We start from the raw sequence: 24,678 nt of genomic DNA on the forward strand, positions 1-24,678 counted from the left end.
CTGCTGTGGCCCTCACCACCCCTACGCCTGTGTGCCACCTTCTGTTGTCAAAATTCTCATTTTTTTTCCTCAAGACTGTGCTTTTCCCAACATTTGACCTAAAATATTGAAAACCAAGAAAATAGATGCTTAAACACACAGGCATGGCATGATAAGATGTCTATTTTTTATGATTCTCAGTATGATGAGAGATGATTGACTGAATCTTGGCCAAGGTGGTAGAGCTGCGTTTAAGGCCATTGGAATATTGCAGTTGTGAGCAAAGGTGACTTCAGCTGGGGGATGTGTCACACGTGTCCGTGTGAAGAGACCACCAAACAGGCTTTGTGTGAGCAATAAAGCTTTGTAATCAGCTGGGTGCAGGAGGGCTAAGTCCGAAAACAGAGTCGGCAAAGGGTGGTGGGATTATCATTAGTTCTTACAGGTTTCGGATAGGTGGTGGAGTTAGGAGCAATTTTTTGTGGGCAGGGGGTGGATCGTACAAGTCACATTCTCAAGAATGGGGAGAATATTACAAAGTACCTTCTTAAAGATGGGGAGAATATTACAAAGTACCTTCTCAAGGGTGGGAGGGTATATCATACAAAGTACATTCCCAAGGGCAGGGGAATATCACAAAGTACATTATTGCAAGGGCGGGGAGAGTGTGCTGTCAGAAAGTCAATTGATCATTTAGGGTGGGACAGGAACAAATCACAGTGGTGAAATGTCATCAGTTAAGGCAGGAATTGGCTATTTTCACTACTTTTGTGGATCTTCAGTTACTTCATGCCATCTGGATGTACACGTGCAGGTCAGGAGATATGATGGCTTAGCTTGGGCTCAGAGGCCTGACAGTACTTACAGGCAAAAAGGAAAATGAGCCATGCCTGGAGCTATGGAGCTGACTGAGTTAACACAGCCTGGAGAAGGAGGAGTCAAAGGTGACCCCCAGACAATAAATGGCTTCAGCAGCAGGTAGTGGTGGGATGTGCTAAAACAGGGAGTGGAGGAGAAGCAGATTTGGGTAGGAAATGTGAAGGGTGAAATTTTGGCTAAATGGATTGTCAAGTACCGCAAGTTGCACCTGTATCAGGTGGCCCATATCCTACCTCTGGTTGCCAGCCAGTCTCCAGCCCACTACCCCAGTTTGCATTCCATTGGCACTTGGAAATACCAGAGATACTCTTATTTGCTTATTGACCTGTTGCTGCCCCCCCTCCAACTCCTATTATATAAAGAGTTCCTTTTTTACCTGTAATGCTGAATAATGTTCTGTAACTGATTTCATGTGGTCCCTATTCTGAGCATATGTGTTATTTTCATCATTTGCTATTATTACCAACAGCATAATTCTTGTCCTGTGTATAGCTCCTTGTACATACCCAATGTCTTGCTTGGGAGAAATTCCAGAAAATCAAATAGTCAATAAGTATGCAAATGCAACAAGCTACCCCAGTCCTGTAAAAGAATTGTTCATTTGTGTGTGTGTGTGTGTGTGTGTGTGTGTGTGTGAGAGAGAGAGAGAGAGAGAGAGAGAGAAGGAGGAAGAGGGAGAGGGAGAGAATACATGAGCAGTATATATAGTTCTTTAGATTCCTAAAATGAGGAACCAAAAAAAAAAAAAATCAGTACAAAGAGATAATGATTGACATATACAGTCAAGCTTTGCTTAACAGTGGGGCTATGTCTGAGAAATGTGTCACTAGGTGATTTTGTCGTTGTGTGAACATCATAGAGTGACTTACACAAACCTAGATGATAGAGGCCACTCCACACCTAGGCTGTATGGTATGGCCTATTGCTCCTAGGCTGCCAACCTGTACAGCGTGTAACTGCTGGATACTGCAGACAATTGTAACACAATGGTAAGTGTTTCTACGTCTAGTCTAAACATTTCTGAACATAGAAAAGGTACAATGGAAACATGGCACTATAACTTGGGCCCACCGTTGTATATGTGGGCCGTCGCTGATGGAAGTGTCCCTATGCAGCACAGAACTGTAGCTCATTCCCACAACAAGCCCAGTGGAGAGAGGTGAGAGGGATGCAGAAAAGGAAATGAGGGAAGAGAAAGAAACCAGAAGAAAAGTATAAGCCAAATGGGGAAAACGTAGTAACAAAAGGTTGCCTTTGAGGCCAGGCGAGTGGTCAGATGAAGCCAGCAAGCTGGCCTGGGAGGACAGAGGAGGAAGGAAGGAAGGAAGGCCTCCTACACCGGAGGCGCCCCCAACCCGCCCACGCCCTGGGCCTCTGAGGCTCCGGGTGTTCCTCCTCCCTGGGCTGTGCTCTTCCTCCGCCTTCCTCCTTCTCCCCTGCCCAGGTGGATTTCTTCAATGCACAGTCAATTCCCAATTATGGGCTGGAGTCTCCTGGGAAATCCGTCCTTGTTCCTCAACCCCCTTGGGGGCAGATACGGACTCCACAGGCATCCCCCTGATGAGGGTGCTGCCTGTGTGCCCCGCCTCTTCCAGCCCTTCCTGATCGGCATCTGCCAGCTCTTGCTTACCGTGAGAGGTGCATGCAAAGACGCCTGCTGTCACTGGGGCTGCCTCCCTGTCACCTGGTGATGATTCTGTCCACTTTGGCTCTGTTTTAAAGCATCTATGTAATTTGGGGTGCATTTGGGTTCATAATTTTTACATCTTCCACATGAATCATTCTTTATGACATTAAATGGTGGCTTTACTTAGTACTTCAAGAAATATTTTCTGAGGCCTACCGTGGGAGCAGCCTGTTCTGAACGTAGTGGTCAGTGCCAGGTTCCACCGAGCGTGAAATGTAGGGGTGCCACCTCCTCAGGTCGCTCCTGGGGGTCCACCGACCAGGCAGCCTTCTCACCTGAGTCTTAAGTCCTCTAGGTGAGCAACTGTACGCAAAGAGATGTTTTACCTCCTCTTTTCTAACTTTTATATCAGTTCTTTCATTTTTTGGCCTTAGTGCATTTTCTAAAACGTTCCAGAACAGCATTTTATTTTAGTCCCTGAGACCTATTTTCATCAATTTATTTACATATAATGTTTCATGGTCATTTCCTTTTACAGCTATCATTTATAAACATATTACTGGACCTTGGTTTCTTAACAAATATGAAATTACCTGTCTTTTAGTAGAGAAATTTAATCTACTCACATTTTTGTGGTCACTAATATTTTCTTGTAATCCATTTACAACTCATTTATTTTCTTTTCTTGTAATCATGATTTCTATCATTTTTTCCCTTTACTGATGTTTGGAAAATCGATTTTCTCTTCCTCTTCTAGTAAACTGGAAGTTCTCCATTCCGGTTCTTTTGTGTAAGTTTAACTCTTATGTATTAAGAAATGTTACTCTTAAGGATCTTGAAATGGGGAGATTATCTGGGATTATCTAGATAAGACCAATACAAACACACAAGTTCTTGTACAGGGAAGAGGGAGGTCACAGGGTTATAGAAAATGGGACACAAGAAAGAGAAGAGAGGGAGGCTGAGATGTGAGGATGCTGCATTGCTGGCTCTGAGGATGGAAGAAGGCAGTACTGCCTTGGGCCTGGGGCTGGAGAGAGCAGGCTTCTGTTGGAACCAGGAACAGCAGGACTGTTTACAGAATGACAGCCACCATCGTCACCAGCTTTGCCAGCTCACATCAATTTTGACCTAGTAGGCAGGGCTTGGAAGAAGGAACAAAACACATAGTGGGTGGTGGGTGTGGGGGAAGCTTCACAACCGGCATCACAAGTTGAACACAGGGAGTGAATCCCACTGAAACTGGTGCATGTCAGGAGCGTGGCAGGCTCATGGTATGAGCGAGGACCTGGGCCCCCCCCAACTTCCCAGGTTGCATACATCAGCGGAGCGTCTACTTCTGCATGTGAACAGTTGTAGCTCTCTCACTTTTATACACTCTGTGGAAAAGCAGATCAGGACAAGACCTCCAACTTCTCCCGGGATTGCTGCGGGAGAGCCCCTTCTCTGCAGAACTTCTGGAGCCACCTCAGGCTGGAGGGCCCAGATGATGCTACTGAAATAAGTTATTTAGTGATTGATTGATTGATTGATTGATTGATTGATTTCTCTGTCTGTCTGTAGGCCTCGGTCCCTTCCCTCTGACCTCCCCGAGATTTCTCCAGAAACCACCTAAAGCCCTTCTCCATCTGTAGGATTAGGGGTCTCCTGAGAGGCAGGTCTCCCATGAGGCTGCCACATCCACACCTGGAGAACTCTGTCACATTTGGATTAGTTCCCTTTCAAAGTAAATGAGCCTGGGAAAGAAAACAGTTCCACCACCCCTTCTTTCGTAGACCCATCATTTACTGGCCACTTCCCAGATGTTAAGCTGCATGTGCAGCCCCAGCTGGGAGGACAGCGCCCAGCGCAGCCAGGCTCACTGTGAGCATGGGCATGAGCCTATGGTCAGCACCCCGGGCTGCAACTCGTGTTTGGGAAAGTTGTCTAACCTCTCTGGCACTCAGTTATCTCTACGGAGCAGATAGGATGATCTGATTCAGTGATTCTCCTTACAGCAGGGCCCTCAAGTCTTGCTTCAGGGATTGCTGAATTAGGAAAGACCCTGTAGAAACTTCTGTCTTCATCACCTCTCCCTTTGTCCAGGGAAGCATGGGGGGACTTTGAGCAATTCTCTGACTGCAGCCCGGCACTGGGTTTTGTCTTATAGTTGCAGTTTGCTGTAAAATTTAGCAATTAAAGCTGATCCCACCACAGGGTCACGTTCCTCCTTCGCAGCGAGTAGAGTTTCCATGTCCTACGCTTTTCCTACTTGTAAGGTGAGGCTGAGTGAACTTCAGCAGGCACAGGACACACTTTCCATGTGCACCTATTCCTGCAAGGGCCCCAGTGTGAGCCCTGAGGCTCCTGGAGGGAAGGGCAGGCAGGGTTCTGGAAGCAGAGCATGCTGGTCGCCCGACATGTGCACCCACTGGGGCCAGCCTGCTGTGTCAAAGAACCAGAGGGCTGTCACTGTAGTGTCTCTGGTGGCGAGATCACTGGGACAGGGGATGAGGGCCCTGGGGAGGAAATGGAAAAGCATCTTCACTCTCCCATGGTTGTCTTCCTCAGCGAGGCCACCAGACTCACACACGTCTTCGCATCCATGGAAACCTGGGAGCTGCAGATGCCCCCTGTGTTTAGGCAAAACGTGGGGGCTCCTGAACTCGAGCCCTCCCTACACCCCAATCTGAGAACCTTCTGTTCTTTGGAAAAGAGATTTGCAGTCTCTCTTTGTCCCTGGCCTACTTTGAAGTTGCAACAATCAAACTCTGTGTCAGCTCAGGAACAAAACGGACCTGAGAAGTAACATTTCTCAACTCTGGTGAAAGGAAGTCTGTAGCCAGCCCGTGGGCGGAGGCAGCAGAGGCAGGGATGGGCACCTTGCTGCTCTTTTATCTGTCCCAGGCCCCCGGCTTGACCCCATCAGTGACTCACAAAAGTGTCCAAATACATCCATGGCCTAGACAGAGAAAGGCCACCGCCCTCCCATTCCAAGGCCACTGAAGCTGCTCTGCCTGTCCACACTGCCCACTCCCAGGAGGCCAGCAACCCTGTCTAAGGTGGGAGGCAGGCCTTCCTCCCAAGTTGCAGGTGAGCCACTGAGGGCTGAGCTGCATGGCGAAGCCTTAAAGCCAGATCGTGGCAGAGCTGAAACTGGAGCTGCCTTCTGAGCTGGCCTGTGGCTGCACCTCTGCCCTTTTCCGGGTCAGCGACCTTGAACTCAGATGCAGGGTCTGGGAGGTTACTGCAGAGCCAGCCTCTGCTCTGACCTTACTTCCCACTGACCAATCTGGCTCCCGTGGCCCAGCCAAGATGTTGAAACTCATTTTCCTTGTGCTAAAACATGGCTAAGAAAGAAAGCTACTAGCTAGGATTGACCACAAGGTAGCCAGACACTGCCTGCCTGAAAAGATGGATAGAATACTGAGGGGAGAGTGTTTCCCTGCACTCCTCAGCCTCTTCGCCTCCCACTACCCGAGAGTGGTCTCACAGCTGTGGGCAGTTACTCAGACCACATGGCTCCTTTGATCACGCCCCGTTGCCCTGGTCATTCCCTCCGTCCTCCGTTCCACATGGCTTCCTCAGGCACTGGTCCTTCCACAGCTTGGACTGAACCTGCCAGGATGCAGCCAGGGAGGTGGGAGGCTGCCAGTCACCGGGGAGCAGTCCTGGCTCAGGAGGGACAATGGGCTGTGTGTGTGTGTGTGTGTGTGTGTGTGTGTGTGTGTGAGAGAGAGAGAGAGAGAGGAGTTTCTGAAAAGGGAGTACTGACCCCAGGATTGGGATGCTTCCTGTGTGATTGGGGTCGGGGTGTAGGAGCAGAGGAGGGTGGAAGGCCTTGTGTGGAGAGCATCTAACAGCTCTCGGCAGGGTGGGAGCACAAAGGCACTGTCAGCCATCACCACCAGCAGCAATGCTGCCAGGTCCGCACAGGAGGCTGTCCAGACACTGAAGTCGCCTCTCCCTTTCCGGAGGCCCGACACCAGTCCCTCCATGGGAAAGAGCAGAGCAGACACTTAGGTAGGCCCAGAGAGGGGCTCCCATTCACCCTGTGGGAGGGCAATGTTGCTGAGCTGACCCAGCCCCAGCACATCCAGCCGAAGCTTGTGAACTCAGCACAAGTTTATTTTTGTTACTTCTCTTTGGTCTATGAAGAGAAAAACAGCTAATTTTGAGAGTGAGAAAAATGCACCAAGTAATGACAAAGATAGTGTGAGTTATGCTTTAAATCTGTTTTATGGCCCTTTGATGATGAGGAAAATAAAGGAATTATCTGGCTGTGGTTTTGTGACAATAATTATACGGTGGGCATTGACTGAGCTAGAGGATGCTGGAGGGGGACGAGGTCGTTTTGACCCTTCCCCCTTAGTTGCCCATCTCATTCCCCGTCCTGCCAGGAAATTGAAGACAAATTCCATAGGGCATCTGAGGAGAGGTAACAGAGGGATATTTGCCAAGGAAAGCCAACAAGGGAGGGTAAGGGACCCACAGTCAGCAAAAGGGGCACGTGCACCATCCCTAGGCCCCACGGGTGAAGGGTGCAGTGGTGGCCAAGCCCAGTGTGTTAGTTTCCCACAGCTGCGGAACAAATACCACCGCCTTGGCAGCTGACAGCACAAGTTTGTGCTCCCACAGCTCTGAAAGTCAGAGTCAGGACGGGCTCACCGGGCTCCAGGCAGTGTGACAGGGGGCTGTATTCCTTCCGGGCACTCTAGGAAAGAACCCGTTTCCTTGCCTTCCTCGGCTCCTAGAGGCTGCCCACAGTCCTTGCCTCACGGCCTTCTTCCATCTTTCAAGCATGAAGTGAGTTGAGTTCTTCTCATATTGAATCACTTCAACTCTGACTCCCCTACCATTCTACCATCTTTTAAGGAATTTGGGCCCATCTGGATAATCCAGATAATCTTCCTATTTTCAGGTCAGCCTATTAGCACCCTTAACTCCCTCTGCAACCTGAACTTCCCCTTACCAGTTTGCATAACACATCCACAGATTTCAGGGCTCAGGATGTACACATCTCTGGAAGCATTGCTCTGCCTGCCACATGCACCGGGGGTTGCTATAGGCGGTGTGGAGGGACTGCCCAGCAGGAACGCTGGCCCCTGGTGGAAGAATGCAGCTGCTGTTAACTGGGTTCCAGCAGCCAGGAAGAAATACCCCAACACTGGCTCCAGCTGCCCTCATGTCTCCTGCTGCTCCCATTCCCCAAAATTAGCCAAATGCAGCCATCAGTGAAAGGACTAGGGAGCCTGTTACTGGAGTCCAATAATGGCAGACTCCCAGGACCCAGAGCTGCCTGTCAGTGAGAACCATGCGGCCCAACCCCAGAGTGGAAATGAATATCGAGTTTATTATAGGTATGTATAAAATATATATACTCTAAATATATATCTACACATACATATACACGTACACATATATATGATTCTGGAGTTCAGAAGGATGTAGCACAAATATGAAATATCTATTAAAAATGAAATGTTTAATTCACCTAAAGATACAAAAGTGAAAAGACCAGTTGGGAGTTTATTACAGGTGGGAGTGAAATGTATTCAAAGGAAAGAATAAGCTCCCTCAACAGGATAAGTAAAAATACTGGGACATGTGTGAACAAGGCATATACATGCAGTCACAAGCTCCAAGAACTGCCAACCTAATGTTTATGGTGATCAAGGTTTAGACCATAGATGAAAGCTCCAAGAGCCAGGGCACCCCAAACCTTAAAACATTGGGGCTGGAGGGAGAACTTCTCATTGCCAATGGACAGCTCCCCTAAATCCTCAATGAAGCAAGTTCTTCTTGGAGCTGATGTGGCTGAGAACTCATGGGACCCTGTGTTGATGGCACTAAAAGAGAAAGGAAGGAAAAGCCAGAGGTAAGACTCAGGAGTTATGAAGGGACCATTTCCCTGGCTATATATGATGCGTAGTGAGAACTTTAGCATGAAGGATTTGTAAATTATCTTTTATTTTTGAATTCTTTGCTATGCTGTTATGTGTTGTTTTACAGAAAAAAAAAAATCTGTGTGATACCATGATGCTCTTTTAGTGCAGAATGTCAGGGATTTCTGAAGAATATAGCAGAGATAAGAAAAAAAAGGAGGAGGTGTCTTGAAAATCAGAATATGGGGTATAGAAAGTTCTAAAATCGTAGAACCATGGAATCCTCATAAGCTTCAGGAATGGGGAATGGGGTTCCTTTAAACCAGGTTTTCTATAAAACTGGTAGGTCCCAGAGGAAAGCGAAGCTGTCAGTCACTCTCCACACACCTACAGGCAATCCCACACCTGAAGGAGTCTGGGAGCCCCGCAGCTCCCACCTTCACCATGTCTGAGTTGGTGTCCTCGCATAGGTGTGCTGTGTTTCCTCGTGTGGCCATCTTGTTTCCCAGTAATCCCTAAGCCCCTTGACTTACCATCAAAGGAGTCAATGAGTATTTCACTTAAATTATCCCAAGAAGTAAGAAAAGTGGCAAAATGTTATAATGTAATCAGATTCACAACATTCTCCAGCACACACTACCAGCAACTGGGGAAAATTTCTACTTACAGCGACAACTAAAAACCATTTGGAATCTATTTAGTAGCAAAATGGTATATAGGATCTTTGTAAAAAAAAAAAACAAAAAAAAATCTGAGAGATTTAAATAATTTAACGTATTAAATATTCTTAACACGCCAATTGTCCTGCATGTTAATGTGTAGAATTAAGTGGTTTACCATTGATATTCAGCAGAAATTTTTAAGACTCTAGGGCAGTGCTTCTCAAGCTTTAATGTGCACACAAACCACCTGAGATCTCATTATAAAATGCAGATTTTGAGTCAGTGCATCCAGGATAGGGCACGAGATTCAGCATTGCTAGCAAGCTCCCAGTGCCACCGACGCTGCTGATCCATGGCCCGCATCTGTGCAGCAAGTCTAATGGAGGATATCTCATTTTCCATTGGATCCACCTCAATAAGGGTGTTCCTCAGGGAATGAGCCAGAATCAGCACAAATTAGACCATGTGTGGCCCCACGATTGACCCACTCTTTCTTATTCTTCAAAAGTGGGTTGGGTTTTCAAGGTAACGTTTACAAGAAAGGGCGAAGAGAGTTCTGTTGGCCTTTATCTTTAAATGTCAGTAAGCACTCTATGCTTCTTTCCCAAACATCCATGCACGAATATATGTTTAGCACCATTAGGAAAGGAAGAATCTTGCCTTCAGGGTGACAAAAATCTGGGCAGGAGTTCCAGCTGGTTTCCTTCTTCTGTGCCTGTCCCTAGAGTGCCTGGCCCAAAGACAGGAGTTGTGTTTGCCTTACTGGCCAGAGAGGTTGCTTTGGAAACCCCAGCCTCATCTCAGGGCTTCCAGCAAGGAAACCCTGGGCTTGAGGGCTTCCCTTGAGGCAAAGGGAAATTGCTTGCCCTGAGCAGCCCTTGGCTGGTGTGCGGTTTTTCTTTTTCTTCTCCTACTTTTTAAAATTAGCAGTTGTTCCGTATACTTTTGTCCATTTAGAAGCCTCAGTCAAGTATACTTCTTGCGGCCAGGCCCAGTGGCTCACGCCTGTAACCCCAGCATTTTGGGAGGCCGAGGTGTGTGGATCACAAGGTCAGGAGATCAAGACCATCCTGGCTAACACAGTGAAACCCCATCTCTACTAAAAATACAAAAAATTAGCCGGGCATGGTGGCATGTGTCTGTAGTCCCAGCTACTCAGGAGGCTAAGGCAGGAGAATCGCTTGAACCTGGGAGGCGGAGGTTGCAGTGCGCCGAGATTGCACCACTGCACTCTAGCCTGGGCAACAGAGCAAGACTCTGTCTTGAAAAAGAAAAGGAAAAAAAAAAAAAAGAATGCTTCTTGCCTGTAGGATCTACCGGAGCTATTTCTCTGGGGTGAGTTATGGTCATCTTAAACAAGGAGATTGCCCACAACAATCACAAAAGAGCTTCAAATTCAGAATTCAAGGAACCCCAATCAAGAAAAGGTAGTCACAGGGCAATTATCAAAGTAGCCGTGCATGGTCTGATCAGAGGGAAGTCCTCCAGCTCCGGAACACCTCCTGATTGCAGGTTCCATTTGCCCTCCCGTGAGCAGCCGTGGTGAGCACCCCAAACTCCCAGCCTCCCCAGCTTCGTGGAAACTAGTACTTGTGACATATTTAATGTTAAATCTTCCTGTCAGGAATATGATCTGTCTCTCCATTTTGCCAGATCTTTTGTTCCATCAATAAAAGTTCAGTTTTCCCTCCTTGAAGTCATTCTAAAGTATGTTCTATATGTTTGTTGTTATTGCATTATAAATGTTATTTTTATCATATATTTTCTATATATGCATTAGATAGTAAAGAATTTCATTTTCACATTTTCAAGGTAAACATTTATATCTATAAATAAAGTTACTTTGGCCTCTTACTTTTCAAATTCTCGAAAATTTCTCTGGTCCTCTTTGGCTACCTAAAGAAAGAAACTGAGGCAAAATTAATATAGAGAGTTTATTTGCGCCAAGGTCAAGGACAGCAGCTTTTGCTATAAGCAGGCTTTTAAAGGCAAGAGGAGACAAGGAGTGGGCAGATACAAAGGTGTTTGCCAGGAATTCTCACTGGTTCACAGAAAGAACTTTGGGTGATTATTGGCTCTACACTGTTGAACTATATAGGGTATGGATAGTGGTGTCCGGCACATGGCACGTTGTAGCTACTTGGCATCCATTAGTCCAGAGTTCACATAGCCGGCGGCTTCAGGAGGTCATGATTTAGTTCAAGGTGGGAGGGAGACATGGCTGCTGTGTCTGCTGTCACATTTCAATGCCTCTCTGGGCTTGATAATTAAAAGGGACTCACATTCCTCAGATTCAAAGTTTCTTTTTTTCCTTACCTTTACAGCAAAATCTTTCAAAAGAAGTGTCTGTCCTCGTGGTCTCCAATTCCCCTCTTCCTGCACTCTCTGCGACCTACTCCAGTCTGTGATCCACGTTCTCACCAAGGTGAGAAATGACGTGGGGAAGGCTGAACCCATGGTCAGCTCTGAGCACGCATCCTTCTTGACCAGCCCACCATGTCTGGCACAGGTGGGCACTCCCTCCCTTTGAGGACAGCACGTCTCTGGCCTCAGTGCTCTTGCTGGCCGCCTCTCACCTGGGAGTGGCCGGGGCACAGTCCTCAGACATCTCTGTCTTTCCTGTACTTCCGCCCTTGTTGATTTCCTCCAGTCCCATAGGTGGGAGCCACACCTTCGTTTGCATGTACCTAGGAAAATAATGGCTTCTTTACTTTATCCACCTCACTTATAGCCTTAATGTTTCTGTACTTCTGAAAGATTTCTCAGTCTTTAGCTCTATTTGTGATTTTCTCATTTTTATAATCTGACATTGGCTTGTGTGTCATTTTGGGCCATTTTATTTGTATTTTTTTGGTGTCTTATGTGTTTTCTCGACACATAATTCTTCACCCCACCTAACACTCTTTGCCTAAATTCCATGATGCCTGATATTAATATTTTCTCCCCTGATATTAATATTTTCTCCCCTTTAATTGGCAGCTGTTCAGTACATCTTCATCCTGAGCAAATTTTCACAAACGTCAGGATTAGTTTGTGGTCAATGTGGCTTTTATGAGCATCCTGTGAGTTTTATACTCTAATAAAAGTCTAAGACTCTCAAGTCTATTGGTTTATAAAATCCACCCACATTTATTGTTTCTATTACTGTGCTTTATTTCCTGGTTTTAGCTTGGGTAAATTTTAATTCCTTTGGATTTCCCTCTCATGCGTTCGTGCATGCTACCTGATATTTCCATTCTACTATCACTTACTGCTAAAATTTGTTAATTATACATTTACCCTGGTATTTTTTTCAATGCATCAGTCAGTATCTGCCCAACATAGCCTGTTAGACACCTGCCGTGGGAAACTGGTTTTTCTTCTTCCATGATTGCTCCTTTAAAAAAAAAAAAAGGTAATTAATCATTTTTCTTTTTTAGAAAGTAATTTATTCTTTTTTCAGTAGGAGCCAACCCCTAGATTGGTAAATTCTCCACCATGAGAAAAAGCACAGTAGTGATACCTGACCGTTTTCTAGTGTCGACTAAAGAAAAACATCAAGTTTTTCAAGAATTAAAGTTCATTTTGTTCAGGAGTCTTACTGAAGACCATAGATGGAGGTCTACAGCCCAGGAGCAGCCCTCTAGAGAAATTCCATCAAACAGTTCTGAAATAGGGCTTTAGCCGACAGTTTATATATGAAGTGTGGAGGTTCAGTACGTGCAAAATCACATCACACTTGCTCAGAAGTTACAGTAAAGCAGAATCATGTGAAGGTTTGAGTATAAGAATCCATCTGGTTATAGATGACAGAAGTATCATCACTAATCCCAGCAGGCATCATCTCATGTGCAGCAGGAAGCAGAGACTAGGATGGTTTATCTTTAGAGGAACATAGTGGCTCAGGCCAGAGATGTGGGGGCTGTGCAGCACTCTATCTTGTTTTGTCTTCAAAGCGTCTTTTGGGAGAGCTGAGTGTAGTCACAGAGTCAGGGGCTTTGTGAGAGTCTGCTGCAAGCATGCAAGAGCACACAGGCTTCTCACGTTTGCTACTTTGTCTCACACTAGCACATACCCGCACCATGCTTTCCCCTTTCTTTAATTTTGTTTTAAAACAGCAATGATATGTGCAGAGGTGATTTCCAAACTATTTGGTCTCATTGGTTCTCCACCCTGGACTGGTTTCCTGGACACTTCAGCAAGTGCTGGCTTTCAGGTGGCTTCTGTGGCTACACCAGTAGAGTTGGTTTCATCCACATTGGAAGTCAAGGCAGAATTCCACAAGCAGGTGTGGCTTTTACCTGCATGCCCTGAGGTTCTGTCACCTTACTTCTGGAACAGGACTCACTCACTGAGTCTTGAACTGTCAGATTGTCAGATTTGGAGTTTTATCAGCTTCACCTGGGTGGTCAAGGTACAGCATAGTGTAGGTGACAAAGCCTCCAGCAATATGGTTAGCAAAGCAGAAAGCCAGCATGTCCACACAGAGGGTGCCCCCAGTGGCTCACTCAGAATGTCTCTGTATTTGAGGATGCAGGTGTGTTATTAAAAACAAGGAATCTGAAGGAGTTTGGAACCAGAAAAAAGGAACAATGATTGCTCCGGGGACATGTTGCTCGTTTTATTGCCTTCAGGCATCATAAGTTCATGACCGAAAAGTTCGCATCTGGCAATGGGTGGCCATCATCAGAGTCTGAGCACTTGCTCTCTTCCCTGGGCAGGATCCAAATAGGACGCTCTCAGAGTCGCCTTCTCTGGACCCCAGACGACTCCTAGGTGGCCCTGCAGTTGCCAAGCCCCTACATAAGGGGCCAACGTGCATGTCCATCAAAGGCATCTCTTGGCCATTGGGTATTTTTCTGTGTATCACTTGCACCCTTCACCCCTGTCCCCTCTATAGCGAGTGTAGGCTTCTGAGGAGGCATGCCTTAGTCTCCCTGCAGGGACCTGACAAGGGACGGGGCAGAGGGAGGGAGCGCAACAGGTCCTAAACCCATCGGACAAACCCGATGCCCTGGAGTGTGGGGAACTTTGGGGGATTCACATGGAGACTGCAATAGGGTAATTTTCAGAAAGTTACAAACGTAGACCACTTACAAATACAGGAGGGTCTGATTTCCTCAATTCTGTAAAGAGAGAACCAGCAGCAGGCAATGCTGGCTGGAGGAGAACTGGAGGAATCGTGGTTATTGGGCATGAGGGGAAATCCCAGGTCAGTTACATAACTGGTTCACTTCCTGAAAAACCACAGCATCTGGGGAGATCTTTTCTGCTGCACAGAAATCACTGGGATCTCCCTTGGACAAAAAGCTCCACAAGTTAACGGTAATTTTCGAGTCTTGCCTTAAATAACAAAGACCAAGTCAAACAGAGGTGCATTCCCTAGATAACTCCATCACCAGCAGTAGGCCTGTTGAGCAATGTTCCAGAATGGTGGTGGAAGCTCTGCTAATCTCCCTCTGCCTTTTTCCAAATTTCAAGCAATTTTTTTTCTGGACAGAGTCACAGAGGAGAGTAAGAAGAAAGGAACATGGCCTGAGGGTGGGAGTCCCCTTCACTGAGGCACAAGTGGGTCCCCCAGAGCTCACCCCTGTGCACCCCCTACCTGCACCCCCTCTGTCCAGCCACCCCACCACACAGAGGTCCAGAAAGAATCAGCGGAGGACACTGATTGGCTGCCATCCGCACCCCCACACTCTCAGGGGCATCGTCTGTTCCCAAGTCTTAATGACTGTCTGTCCCTGACATTTTTGCAGATTTTACAAATGCATCTAATGGTCTAAGTATACCAACCACGTAGGAGAAGGAGGGCCCCTCCTAGGACGCACATGGGACATTGCTCCCAGACCCACCCCTCTTACCTCTCGTTCCACAGGCCCCTGGTGGGCAGGCAGTCCTGACGCTCTCCCAGGTCATGTGTGAGCAGATGGGATTAAGTTAGGTGGTGAAGGCCCTACAGGTAGAAACCGGCTAGGCTGGGACAGCACTCACGTCCTCTGAGACCAGAGCACACCGGGCTCCTTCCCAAGTCTGTGGTTCTGAGCTCCATGCTGCTGCTGCCCTGTGGTCCGCAGGCAGCCCACCCCTGGTCCCAGCAGGGCCAACACCTTGCATTTTGATATAGTTTGGATGTTTGTCCCCTCCAAATCTCATGTTGAAATTTGATCCCCATCTGTTGGCGGTGGGGTCTGGTGGGAGGTGCTTGAGTAGATCCCTCATGAATGGCTCGGTGCCTTCCTCGAGGTAATGAGAGAGTTTCCCTCTGCAAGATTGAGTGTTAAAATGTGCCTGGCACCTCCCTCCCTGCTTCTCTCTGTGTCTCTCTTCTCCCCTTCTCCCCTTCTCCTCCCTCTCCTCTCTCTTTCTCTCTTTCTCTGTCCCTCCCACTCTTCCCCTTTCTCTTTCTCACGTTCTCTCTCTCTCCTGCACAAGAAGCACTATGCTGCTTCTTCAGCCTACAGAACTGTCAGCCAAATAAACCTCTTCTTTATAAATTAGCCACCTCAGGTAACACAAACAAGCTTTTATCGCAACACAAACAGACTGAGACAGACCTCACTCCCCACCAGACTGCGGGGTCCCCACGGCCCTGCCCAAGATTGTCCTCAGCTGAATTCCTGCTTATTCTCACGCACAGTATGGTCATGACTGGTCATCAAGTGGACAGACCATGCATCCCTGCAAGGAGGACAGCAAGGTAGAGGGCAAGGACCCCCCCTTGTGAATCCCGAACCTGGGCAACATCCAAGACCACACGAATTGCCTGCCTCTGCCCGACCCTCAAGCTCCACGGTCTCCTGTGTTCCCAGTGCTCCTGCATTTCAGGCCCAGACAGTGCTGGACATTCAGAGCTCCCCATGACCTTTAAGAGAAGCCAGCAGGCCCTGTGACAGTGGGCTCATTTCTGGAAAAGTCAGGGAAAGGTGGTGGACAATGAGTTCATGTGCATGCACATGTGTTGTGTGTTCTCCTGTAATATATTAGCAAAAAGACATTAAATGTTGGATATGAAAAATGAGGCTTGTTTTGCATTTTATTTCAGTTTGGCAGTGTTTAGAGGGAAAATGAAAGGAAGAGATTAGGACAGGCAGGTTGAAAATTAAATAAAATTTTACTATAACTAGAAATGCACTTCGAAATAGACCTGTGCATAGAAACACATATACGTGATGTGTCTCTAGGCCATACAGGAAGCTGATCTGTACACAGCACAGGTGGGCGTCACCCCCACTGCACCGCATCCAAGCTGGTCACACACTGCTGATCCTTATCTTCTCCCGACATATGACTCCTTGAGGCTGCCTCTCACCTGTCTATTAGGAAAGACAATTCAAGATGTTTCAAAAATACTGTCTTTCTTAAGATACTCCCTTCCCAGAAAACCAGAAAAGACACATGGAGCTGTAAGTCCGTACAGCCACTGGGAGCCCCTGGAAGGTTGGGCTGCGGTCTTCTCTAGTCTGCTGTTCCTCATGGCTCATGACTTCCTGTGTCTGGGGTAGAGGGACGGGAGGGCAATTTCTTATGGAGTCTTCCTAGCACATGGGAAAGAAGCACTTTCAATCAGGATATGTGTATTAAGCTCAAGTCATAAAATATGTGTCACATCCCAATCCTGGTTCCTTTGTTAGTTGGGGATTTGAGAAGGCAAACAAGTGAGCAGAGTGGGGCCTCAGCAGAGGAATCAGGGTGGGCATAACCGGAGTGGCACACAGGCAGGGGCTGAGGAGGGAGAGGAGACAGTTAGGAACAGCAGAGGCGTTCCAAGGCAAATTCCACTTGTCTCTGTTGCCTGAAGGCAGGGCGGGAGTCTCCAACTCCCAAAACACACATTGGTTAAGTCAGAGGAACCAGAGGAAAAAGAAGCTTGAGGCCTTGGCGTTTCATGGCCTCATCCTGTCCGGGGCAGAAATATTGAAATCCCTACCACCTACCAAGCAAGCCATGGGAGATAAAACCTGGCTTCTCCTAATGGACATTGGAGATACAATTAGCCTCTTGAGTCATACCCAACACTACGTTTAAAATAGATACATCTATTTAAAAAATTTTTAATTATGGTAAAATACATACAAAATGTACCATCTGAACTACTTTTGAGTGTGCAGTTCAGTAGTGTTGTCTATTCACATTGTCATGCATCCAACCTCCAGAGCTTTTCATTTTGCAAAACGAAACTCCACCCATTAAATAATTCTCTATTAGACACGTCTGTTTAATAATTACTTTCTTCAAGAGAATTTTATCTCCTGCTCTTGTCCTTGTTTGGCTACTTCCTTCTCCAAGTCCCCCTTCCCTCTCTCCCTCCTCCTCCTCTCTCTACACACAACATGCACACACACAAACACACACATGCCCACACACATACAGGCACACATGTACACCCATGAACAGACACATGCAAACAATGTAATATAGTTTATCCTTCAAGATTTATTGCCACCACCCGTCTCTCTTTGTGACCATTGTTTACCTACACAGTGATATGGTTTGAAATCTCACTTTGAATTGTAATAATCCCTACATGTCAAGCATAGGGCTAGCTGGAGATAATTGAATCATGGGGGTGGTTTCCCCCATACTGTTTCTGTGGTAGTGAATAAATCACACAAGATCTGATGGTTTTATAAATGGGAGTTTCCCTGCACAAGCCCTCTGCCTGCCACCATGTAAGACATGACTTGGTTCCTCATTCACCTTCTGCCATGATTATGAGGCTTCCTCAACCATGTGGAACTGTGAGTCAATTAAGCCTCTTATCGTTATAAATTACCCAGTATCAGGTATGTCTATCAGCAGTGTGAGAACAGACTAATACATATAGAAAGATACACAAATCCCCCAATTTATAGAGATCACACAACAGGGGAGGGCTACTAGTTCTGCCACAGGGGTCCCCCAGCCCAAATGACCTGTCCATTCAGGACTCTTAGACAGGAAGAGCCTCAGGCCAAAGGAAGCATCCAGATGGAACCTGCTGAATTGGCACCCACTGAGTGCAGACCTCTGTAAGGGATTGTTACCCAAGCAAAAGGGGTTCCTCCTCTGATTTGCTGTAGGGAATGGAATCAGGCCTCACCCTATCCTTTGTACTTGGTGGTGGGTCTACCATCAAGCTGACCAAAGGGGCGTGGCTGTGTTCGGTGCCAGGAAAGAGGAGCTGGACATGCCCATCTTCTGTCCCCACATACTATGAAACTGAAAAACAAAACACCAAGCAGAGAGGCATGCATGAAGAAAGCACATTGGGAACAGCCTCCCACCTGCCATTGTTTTATTTTCATGGATCAAGTAGTCGCGGAGGTTGGACGGATACCCCAAAACACCATTAGGCATCTTCACACTTTTTCTCCATCACAGTAAATTCGCCATTCCAGGGAAGTGCTCCTACCAAAAAGCTGCAGCTTAATTTCTGAAAAAGATGACAACAACAAAAATCAGTCGAGTGGCGAAAAAAACAGAAAACCCATTGTCCTGTTGTTAGGTGTCAGTTTAGGAATGTGCTGAGAGATGGGTCGCCACCCTCAAGCGATGCTCCCAGGAATCTGCAGAGCTGGAGGCTGTAGACTTCATAGCCATCAGGAGTTTCCCAGAGGGATCTCTGTTCTATTTTAACCACAGGAAGACAAGAAATGTTAATAATCCTAACATTGTGGTACAAGTTCAGATATAAACTTGACATTATTTTAATTCTCTTTAATGCAGTATAAATAAAACAATTCTAATTGTTAGCTAAAATATGTTATTTTATTGATTAAATAATCCATTTTAATGTTGGCCAGGTTGTGGACAAAAGGGAATGCTTGTACACTGCTGGTGTGAGTGTAAATTAGTGCACCCATTGTGAAAAGCAGCGAGGTGATTCCTCAAAGAACTAAAAACAGAATTTCCATTCAACCCAGGAATCCTGCCCAAAGGAATATAAATTGTTCTACCATGAAGACACATGCACATGTATGTTCATTGCAGCACTATTCACAGTAGCAAAGACATCAAGTCAGCCTAAATGCCTGTCAATGGTGAAATGGATTAAAAAAACAGTGTGGTACATATACACCATGGAATACTACACAGCCATAAAAAAGAATGAGATCATGTCCTTTGTAGTAATATGAATGGAGCTGCGGACCATTATCCTAAGCAAACTAATGCAGAAACAGAAAACCAAATACCACATGTTCACACTTATAAGTGGGAGCTAAACAATGAGAACACATAGACACAAAGAGGGAATTACAGACACTGGGGCCTCCTGGAGAATAGAGGGCAGGGGAGGGAGAGGATAAGAAAAAAATACCATATTGGGAACTCTGCTTACTACCTGGGTGATGAAATAATCTGTACATCAAACCCCTGTGACACGAATTTACTTATAACAAACCTGCATGTGTACCCTTGAATCTAAAATAAAATTTGTAAATCCCTTTTGTTCTAATAACAAGTCAAGAGCAATTTATAAAATTTTAGGGCCTAACACATCTTTTCTTCCAAAGAACTCTGCTTTTCTTTCAAAATATCATTGAAACAACAAATAAAATATCCTATGTGTATGTGACAGATAATGAATGGATGGATGGATGCGTAGATAGATGGGGAGGCAGAGAGATGGTGGTCCTGGACAAACTGCAAAGGCCATGTCAAACAGACTGAAATCACTGGGGCACTTCCAGGAGTTAAGAGGCAGACAAAGTCAGAAAGAAGAAAGTTTAGTCCCTGCTGAGTATTGAAAATCTGCAATAAAAAGTACTGGATCAAGATGACCTTATAGGCAGATTACATCAAATTTGGGAAACCAAAAGCATCTGCTTGGAAAAAGAGAAAGTTTTTATTATTGACAAATGTCTGCTTAAACATGTATGTTTAAAACCTGAGACATATCATGGAAATCTTAGACACAAGTGGGCTCCTTGGGAACAATTTTCTTTAATGTACTTTAATATTTTCTACAAACTGCCAAAAGCAAAAACTTTCCTACAATCCCTAAAAGCCCAGGAGAAAATATAAATTTAAAACAACCATACTCCTAATACCAGTAAAAGATAAAACAAGCTTGAAAGATCAGATAGCATTCGGACAAGCTCACTGCTGAAATGTTTGTCCTGACAGACATACTGTGAGCCGGAAATGATAGGGTTTGTTTCATTTGAGCATACAGAGGCAGTTTTCATCAAACATAGTGACAGAGCAGTTCATAAACGTATTTGCAATTTCCTGTGCCATGGTAGTGCATAAAGCAGTGGTTCTCAAAATGATCCTAAGGCCAGCAGCGGCAGCAGCAGCACCACTCGGGAACTCATTAAGAACGCAAATTCTCAGACGCCATTTCCTCACCTACTGAATTGGAAACTCTGCAGGTGGAACCCAGTCATCAGGGTTTGTCAATACCTCCAAGTGATTGTGACGCCTGCTCACGTTGGAGAACCATTAATGTAAAGACAGGGGCGGTGATGCACCTGTTGGGCAAACCTGCAGAATGCTCAGGCCTTCATCAGTCTGGGACCAAGTACTGGCGTATGAGCTGATCTAAGATAAAAAGATACAGGCTTGAAGCCAAAAGCCCCTGGGCCAAGTCCTCCTTTTGTTGGGAGTCTTTGGGTTTGCCCCAGCCTTCCTGGAAACCTGCGCTGACCCCAGCAAAAATCAGCTGTAAACCCAGGAGGGTGGAGCCACCATCTGGCTTAGTCATCGCTTAATCTTCAGCACCCAGAACAGACCTGGTGCAAAGCACACAGCACCTGGTGCTCAGTAAGTTTCTATGAGTGGATGAGTGAATGAATGAAGTTCCTTTTGTGTCTGCACAAGGATGAGTGACTGTGGGCCCAGCAATAGCAGGTGGCTGGTCTGGACCCAAGAGGACAGGCTTTTGGTGATTATGTGTTGTCCGGTGTGCCTGCCTCAGAAGACCAGAAGTCAATGGAGCCCTTGAGATAACAGTGGTCTTGACAACATCCTTTCTGCAGGATGAAGGATGAGAAAGAAGCTCAGAGGGTTCCACCATGTTCTGTGGCCCTGGATCCTCTGCTCTAAAAGCCACAGGGTTGGCTATCTGGGGCTAAACATTGGGAGCCACCCAGACCTCAAAGAGAAGGTCTGCATGCCTCAGCTTTCTCTCTTGGGCTCAGAGCTCCCCAGGCCATCACGGACAGGTGATTCATCACATACCTTTTTCAGCTTGGGGTTTTCTTGAATGGCACAGATTTCATTAGTGCTGAAAGGCTTTCTGCAGTCGCTGCGGGCAATTTCTACATCAATAAGGTATTCCAGACGATTTGTGACCTGTTGGTTAGCAGTTATGCAATTTTATTCAAAAAAGTTGTTTTTTTTTTAAGTTTTGGCAAAAAAAAAAAAAAATTACTCTCACTCTCGTCCTTTCCACTTTCCTTCCTGCCTCACCCCACGACAGAGCTTTAGCGGAAGGCTAAGATGCCCACTGCCTGGAGCCCTGTTCACACCAAGACCAGTCAGCACTCCATAGCCTCCGGGAGCCGGACACTTGGGTAAAGGCTCCTCTCCAGCTTGTCACCTCCTTGAAGGCAAGGCCTTCTCATTCCATTTCCTGTCCCCAAGCCCAGGGCATGCTGCATGCTCAGTGAGGACTGAGAGGAGAAAGGCGGGCTCTCCAGAACCATCAGCTCTCCTGGGTCTGAGATGCTCAGGTTCACACAGGCCTGACCAGGGGACAGCCCCCTCAGCCACATTAGGCCCCAGTCCCCCAGATTCCAGTGAAACCTCCCACCCTCTAGGGTTTCCCCACCCAAAGCCCCTCCCACCAGCTCAGCACACAGTCCATAACGACCCATGCAGGCATGAGTTTGCCTGTCTTGTTCTCTGCTGAGTCTTTAGTTAGTAGAACAGCAGTAGGTTTATAGCAGGACATTAATATTTGTTGAATTCATTAGTGACTGAATGCAATCAAGGCTACTTGTGATGCCCACTTAAATCTGTTTGCATCTGGCATTAAAGGATTACAGCAGGAGATGAAGGAGTGTCTGCTAGTTGGGTCCGGGTTCACCTGGACCCACCCTTCTTTATCAGATCTTTTCTCATGGCTAGCGCTCTATTTGTCTCCCAACCTTAGCAAATACATGAACATTTGATTAGAAGTTTGGGGTTTAAACGAGTTAGTCTATGCAAAGGACTTAGAACAACAGCCCAAGCATTTGTGGAAGGCGCTCTGTGTGTTCACTGCCTTATTGATGCTGTGGAAATGTCTACGCTGTTAAGCATTCACATATTTAGGATTTTTACATACGGATATTTTTCTCATATGGCCACTCTTTCAGTCTGACTTCAACTGTGCCGCCACATGAAAATGTCCACCTATATGGAGAGACACATTTACCTGCAGCTGGGCTTGCAGCGTCTTGACCACCAGGAAGACATACTTGTCCTCGCTCTCTTCGTTGTATTCTTGCATGGCAAACCACAGACACTGCTTTACGTTGGCATTTGAGGCATTGACGGGTTTTAATTTCCTCAACACCGCCATCTCATTCTTGTTTGAGTCTTTCCTGGCCACCAGGGCCAGGGGAATGGTGAGGAGGAGCAGGGAGAGCCACCGGCACCTGGGCATGGTCCCTTGGGCAAGAGGCACAGTCAAGTCTCCTCGTCCTTTCAGGGCTGGAGCTGTGGGCAGGATGGGGTGGCCGCGGCTGCTGCTTTGGATTCAAGAATCTTCGAGCCACACACTGCCTCCTGTTAGCGTCAGCCTAGCTGTATTCAAGACAGGGCCATTAGGGTCATTCTTGGGGTTAGCCCTCTCTTTCTCCAAGGAAACCCACCCAGGAATGCCAGTTAAGGGGTCTCTCTACCAGCCTCCCCTCCTTATCCTGAGAGCAATCTGTGTTTCTAGGGAGAGCTCCTCTCCCCTTAGGCCCTGATGTGTCTATGCCTACCCCTGCGCACGTCACTCTTGTTATCTGCTTCTCAGTCCTGTGCGGTGTGATCACGAAAACTGTGGCTGCCTCAGAGGCCTTGTGGCCTCAGCCCTTGGTGGACTTTCAGCCTGCTCTGCCTGCAGCTCCCTCTTACTCCCTGTGGGGTTGGGTGACGACCTGACCTGTGGTTCTCCTGGGTCTTTGGCACTCTTAGTTCATGCCTGTGGCCCAGTCAAGGGTCTCTGTGGGTCCTGGTCTCCGGTCTCTCTTGCCCTTCTGAGTCCACGCCCTGCAGGGAAGTTACGCTTTGTGATGTAATTCAGCACCTGTGTCCTGTCCCAGTGAGGACACCTCCCACTTGCCAGCCTCAGGCCTTTGGTCTAAACAGCTCTCACAGGGGCACAGAGAGCAGGCAAATGCCTCCTGCTCTGCTCTCAGAGTCGGGCGCCTGCAATGGTTAATACTGAGTGTCAACTTGATTTGATTGAAGGACACAAAGTATTGATCCTGGGTGTGTCTGTGAGAGTGTTTCCAAAAGAGATTGACATTTGAGTCAGTGGGCTGGGAAAGGCAGACCCACCCTTAATCTGGTGGGCACAATCTAATCAGCTGCCAGCGAATATAAAGCAGGCAGAAAAACGTGAAAAGGAGAGACGACGGGCCTAGCCTCCTAGTCTACATCTATCTCCCATGCTAGATACTTCCTGCCCTCGAACATCAGACTCCAAGTTCTTCAGTTTTGGGACTCGGACTGGCTCCCCTTGCTCCTCAGTTTGGCAGACAGCCTATAGTGGGGCCTTGTGATCATGTAAGTTAATAGTTAATAAACTCCCTTATATATATATATATATAATTTATATATATATTATTTATACATATATAAAGGGGAGTTTAAGTATTAACTATATATATATATATATGCATATATATACATATATATATATGTATATCCTATTCGTTCTGTCCCTTTAAAAGAACCCTGACTAATACAGGGCCCCTCTGGCATCTTCTGCTTACCTGTGCCAATGAGTCTGGCTTCCTGAATGCCTGGCCTCTGAACTCCCTTGACTTGGGCCAACAGTACCCCCCTGCCCTGTCCTGCCAGGGTGAGAGTCACATGGCCCACTCTGATGCCCAGGTCTGGCCCTTAGTGGGAGGAGGGGGGCATGCACCTGTTAAGTTCTCAAAGCTTCTGCTTTTCTGTGAAAATCCCAAATCAGTGTCCAGAAAGTTCCTGGTGAGGCAGAGAGATGAGCATTCTTCCTAGGCTTCAAAGATCAATGGGTTCTATGAGCCAGGGCAACATACAGAAAATACATAAGGGCAGGAATCTGTCAGGCAAGTGGCAAAGCATTGCAGAGTGCAAATGTATTATGCTGTATTTAAACTTTTTCCCTATGAGTGGATTATTCAGATGTTTCTCATTTTCAGCTGTTACAAACAGTATTGCAGTGAACAATCCCTTTCCAATATCTTCATGATGTTACACAAGTACTTTTGTGTAATAAAAGACTAGATGGAAAATTGATGTAAAGCTTTAGGCAAATTTAAATTTATTATTTATTGCCAAAATGTTCATCACTTCCTAATTATGTATTCATGATTTTTGAATCCTGCTGCATGTTAAAGGTACTGATGAAGATTTAAAACACCAGGGCATACCTCACTGATAAAATCAGAATCTCTGGAACAGGGTCCAGGAAGCCAGCTGTTTTAAAAGTTCCCCAGGGGTTCCAATCTGCAGCCAAGTTTGAAAATCAGTGTAGTGGATCTGCAACTTCCTGATATTAATGTGCACATGAACCACTTGG

The 24,678-nt window shown here is 46.5% G+C and overlaps 1 protein-coding gene across 2 annotated transcripts; it reads right to left on the reverse strand.

The window, feature by feature from the left end:
* Positions 1-18,222: 18,222 nt before the first annotated feature.
* On the reverse strand, positions 18,223-23,111 carry LOC102117686 (cystatin-8). Of its 2 annotated transcripts, none has more exons than XM_045364462.2 (4): positions 23,045-23,111; positions 22,333-22,703; positions 21,153-21,266; positions 18,223-18,402 (listed from the first exon to the last, which is right to left on the reverse strand). In XM_045364462.2, the coding sequence occupies exons 2-4, from the start codon at positions 22,561-22,563 to the stop codon at positions 18,319-18,321; spliced, it is 429 nt and encodes a 142-aa protein (XP_045220397.1). In that variant the 5' UTR covers positions 22,564-22,703; positions 23,045-23,111; the 3' UTR covers positions 18,223-18,318. The 2 variants fall into 2 exon arrangements, with proteins under 2 accessions (XP_045220397.1, XP_005568229.1); XM_005568172.4 differs by having other exon boundaries at positions 22,886-23,111.
* Between the last annotated feature and the right edge of the window lie 1,567 nt (positions 23,112-24,678).

The sequence above is a fragment of the Macaca fascicularis genome, chromosome 10 (genome assembly GCF_037993035.2).
Source record: "Macaca fascicularis isolate 582-1 chromosome 10, T2T-MFA8v1.1".
Taxonomy (NCBI): domain Eukaryota; kingdom Metazoa; phylum Chordata; class Mammalia; order Primates; family Cercopithecidae; genus Macaca; species Macaca fascicularis.

Bases quoted from the DNA above. Each gene is read 5' to 3' on its own strand.
- LOC102117686 (XM_045364462.2), bottom strand. From the start codon at position 22,563: ATGCCCAGGTGCCGGTGGCTCTCCCTGCTCCTCCTCACCATTCCCCTG. The intron at 21,267-22,332 runs GTAAATGTGTCT...GCTAACCAACAG, and splicing joins CGCTGCAAGCCCAGCTGCAG to GTCACAAATCGTCTGGAATA. The intron at 18,403-21,152 runs GTATGTGATGAA...CATCTTTTTCAG, and splicing joins AAAACCCCAAGCTGAAAAAG to AAATTAAGCTGCAGCTTTTT.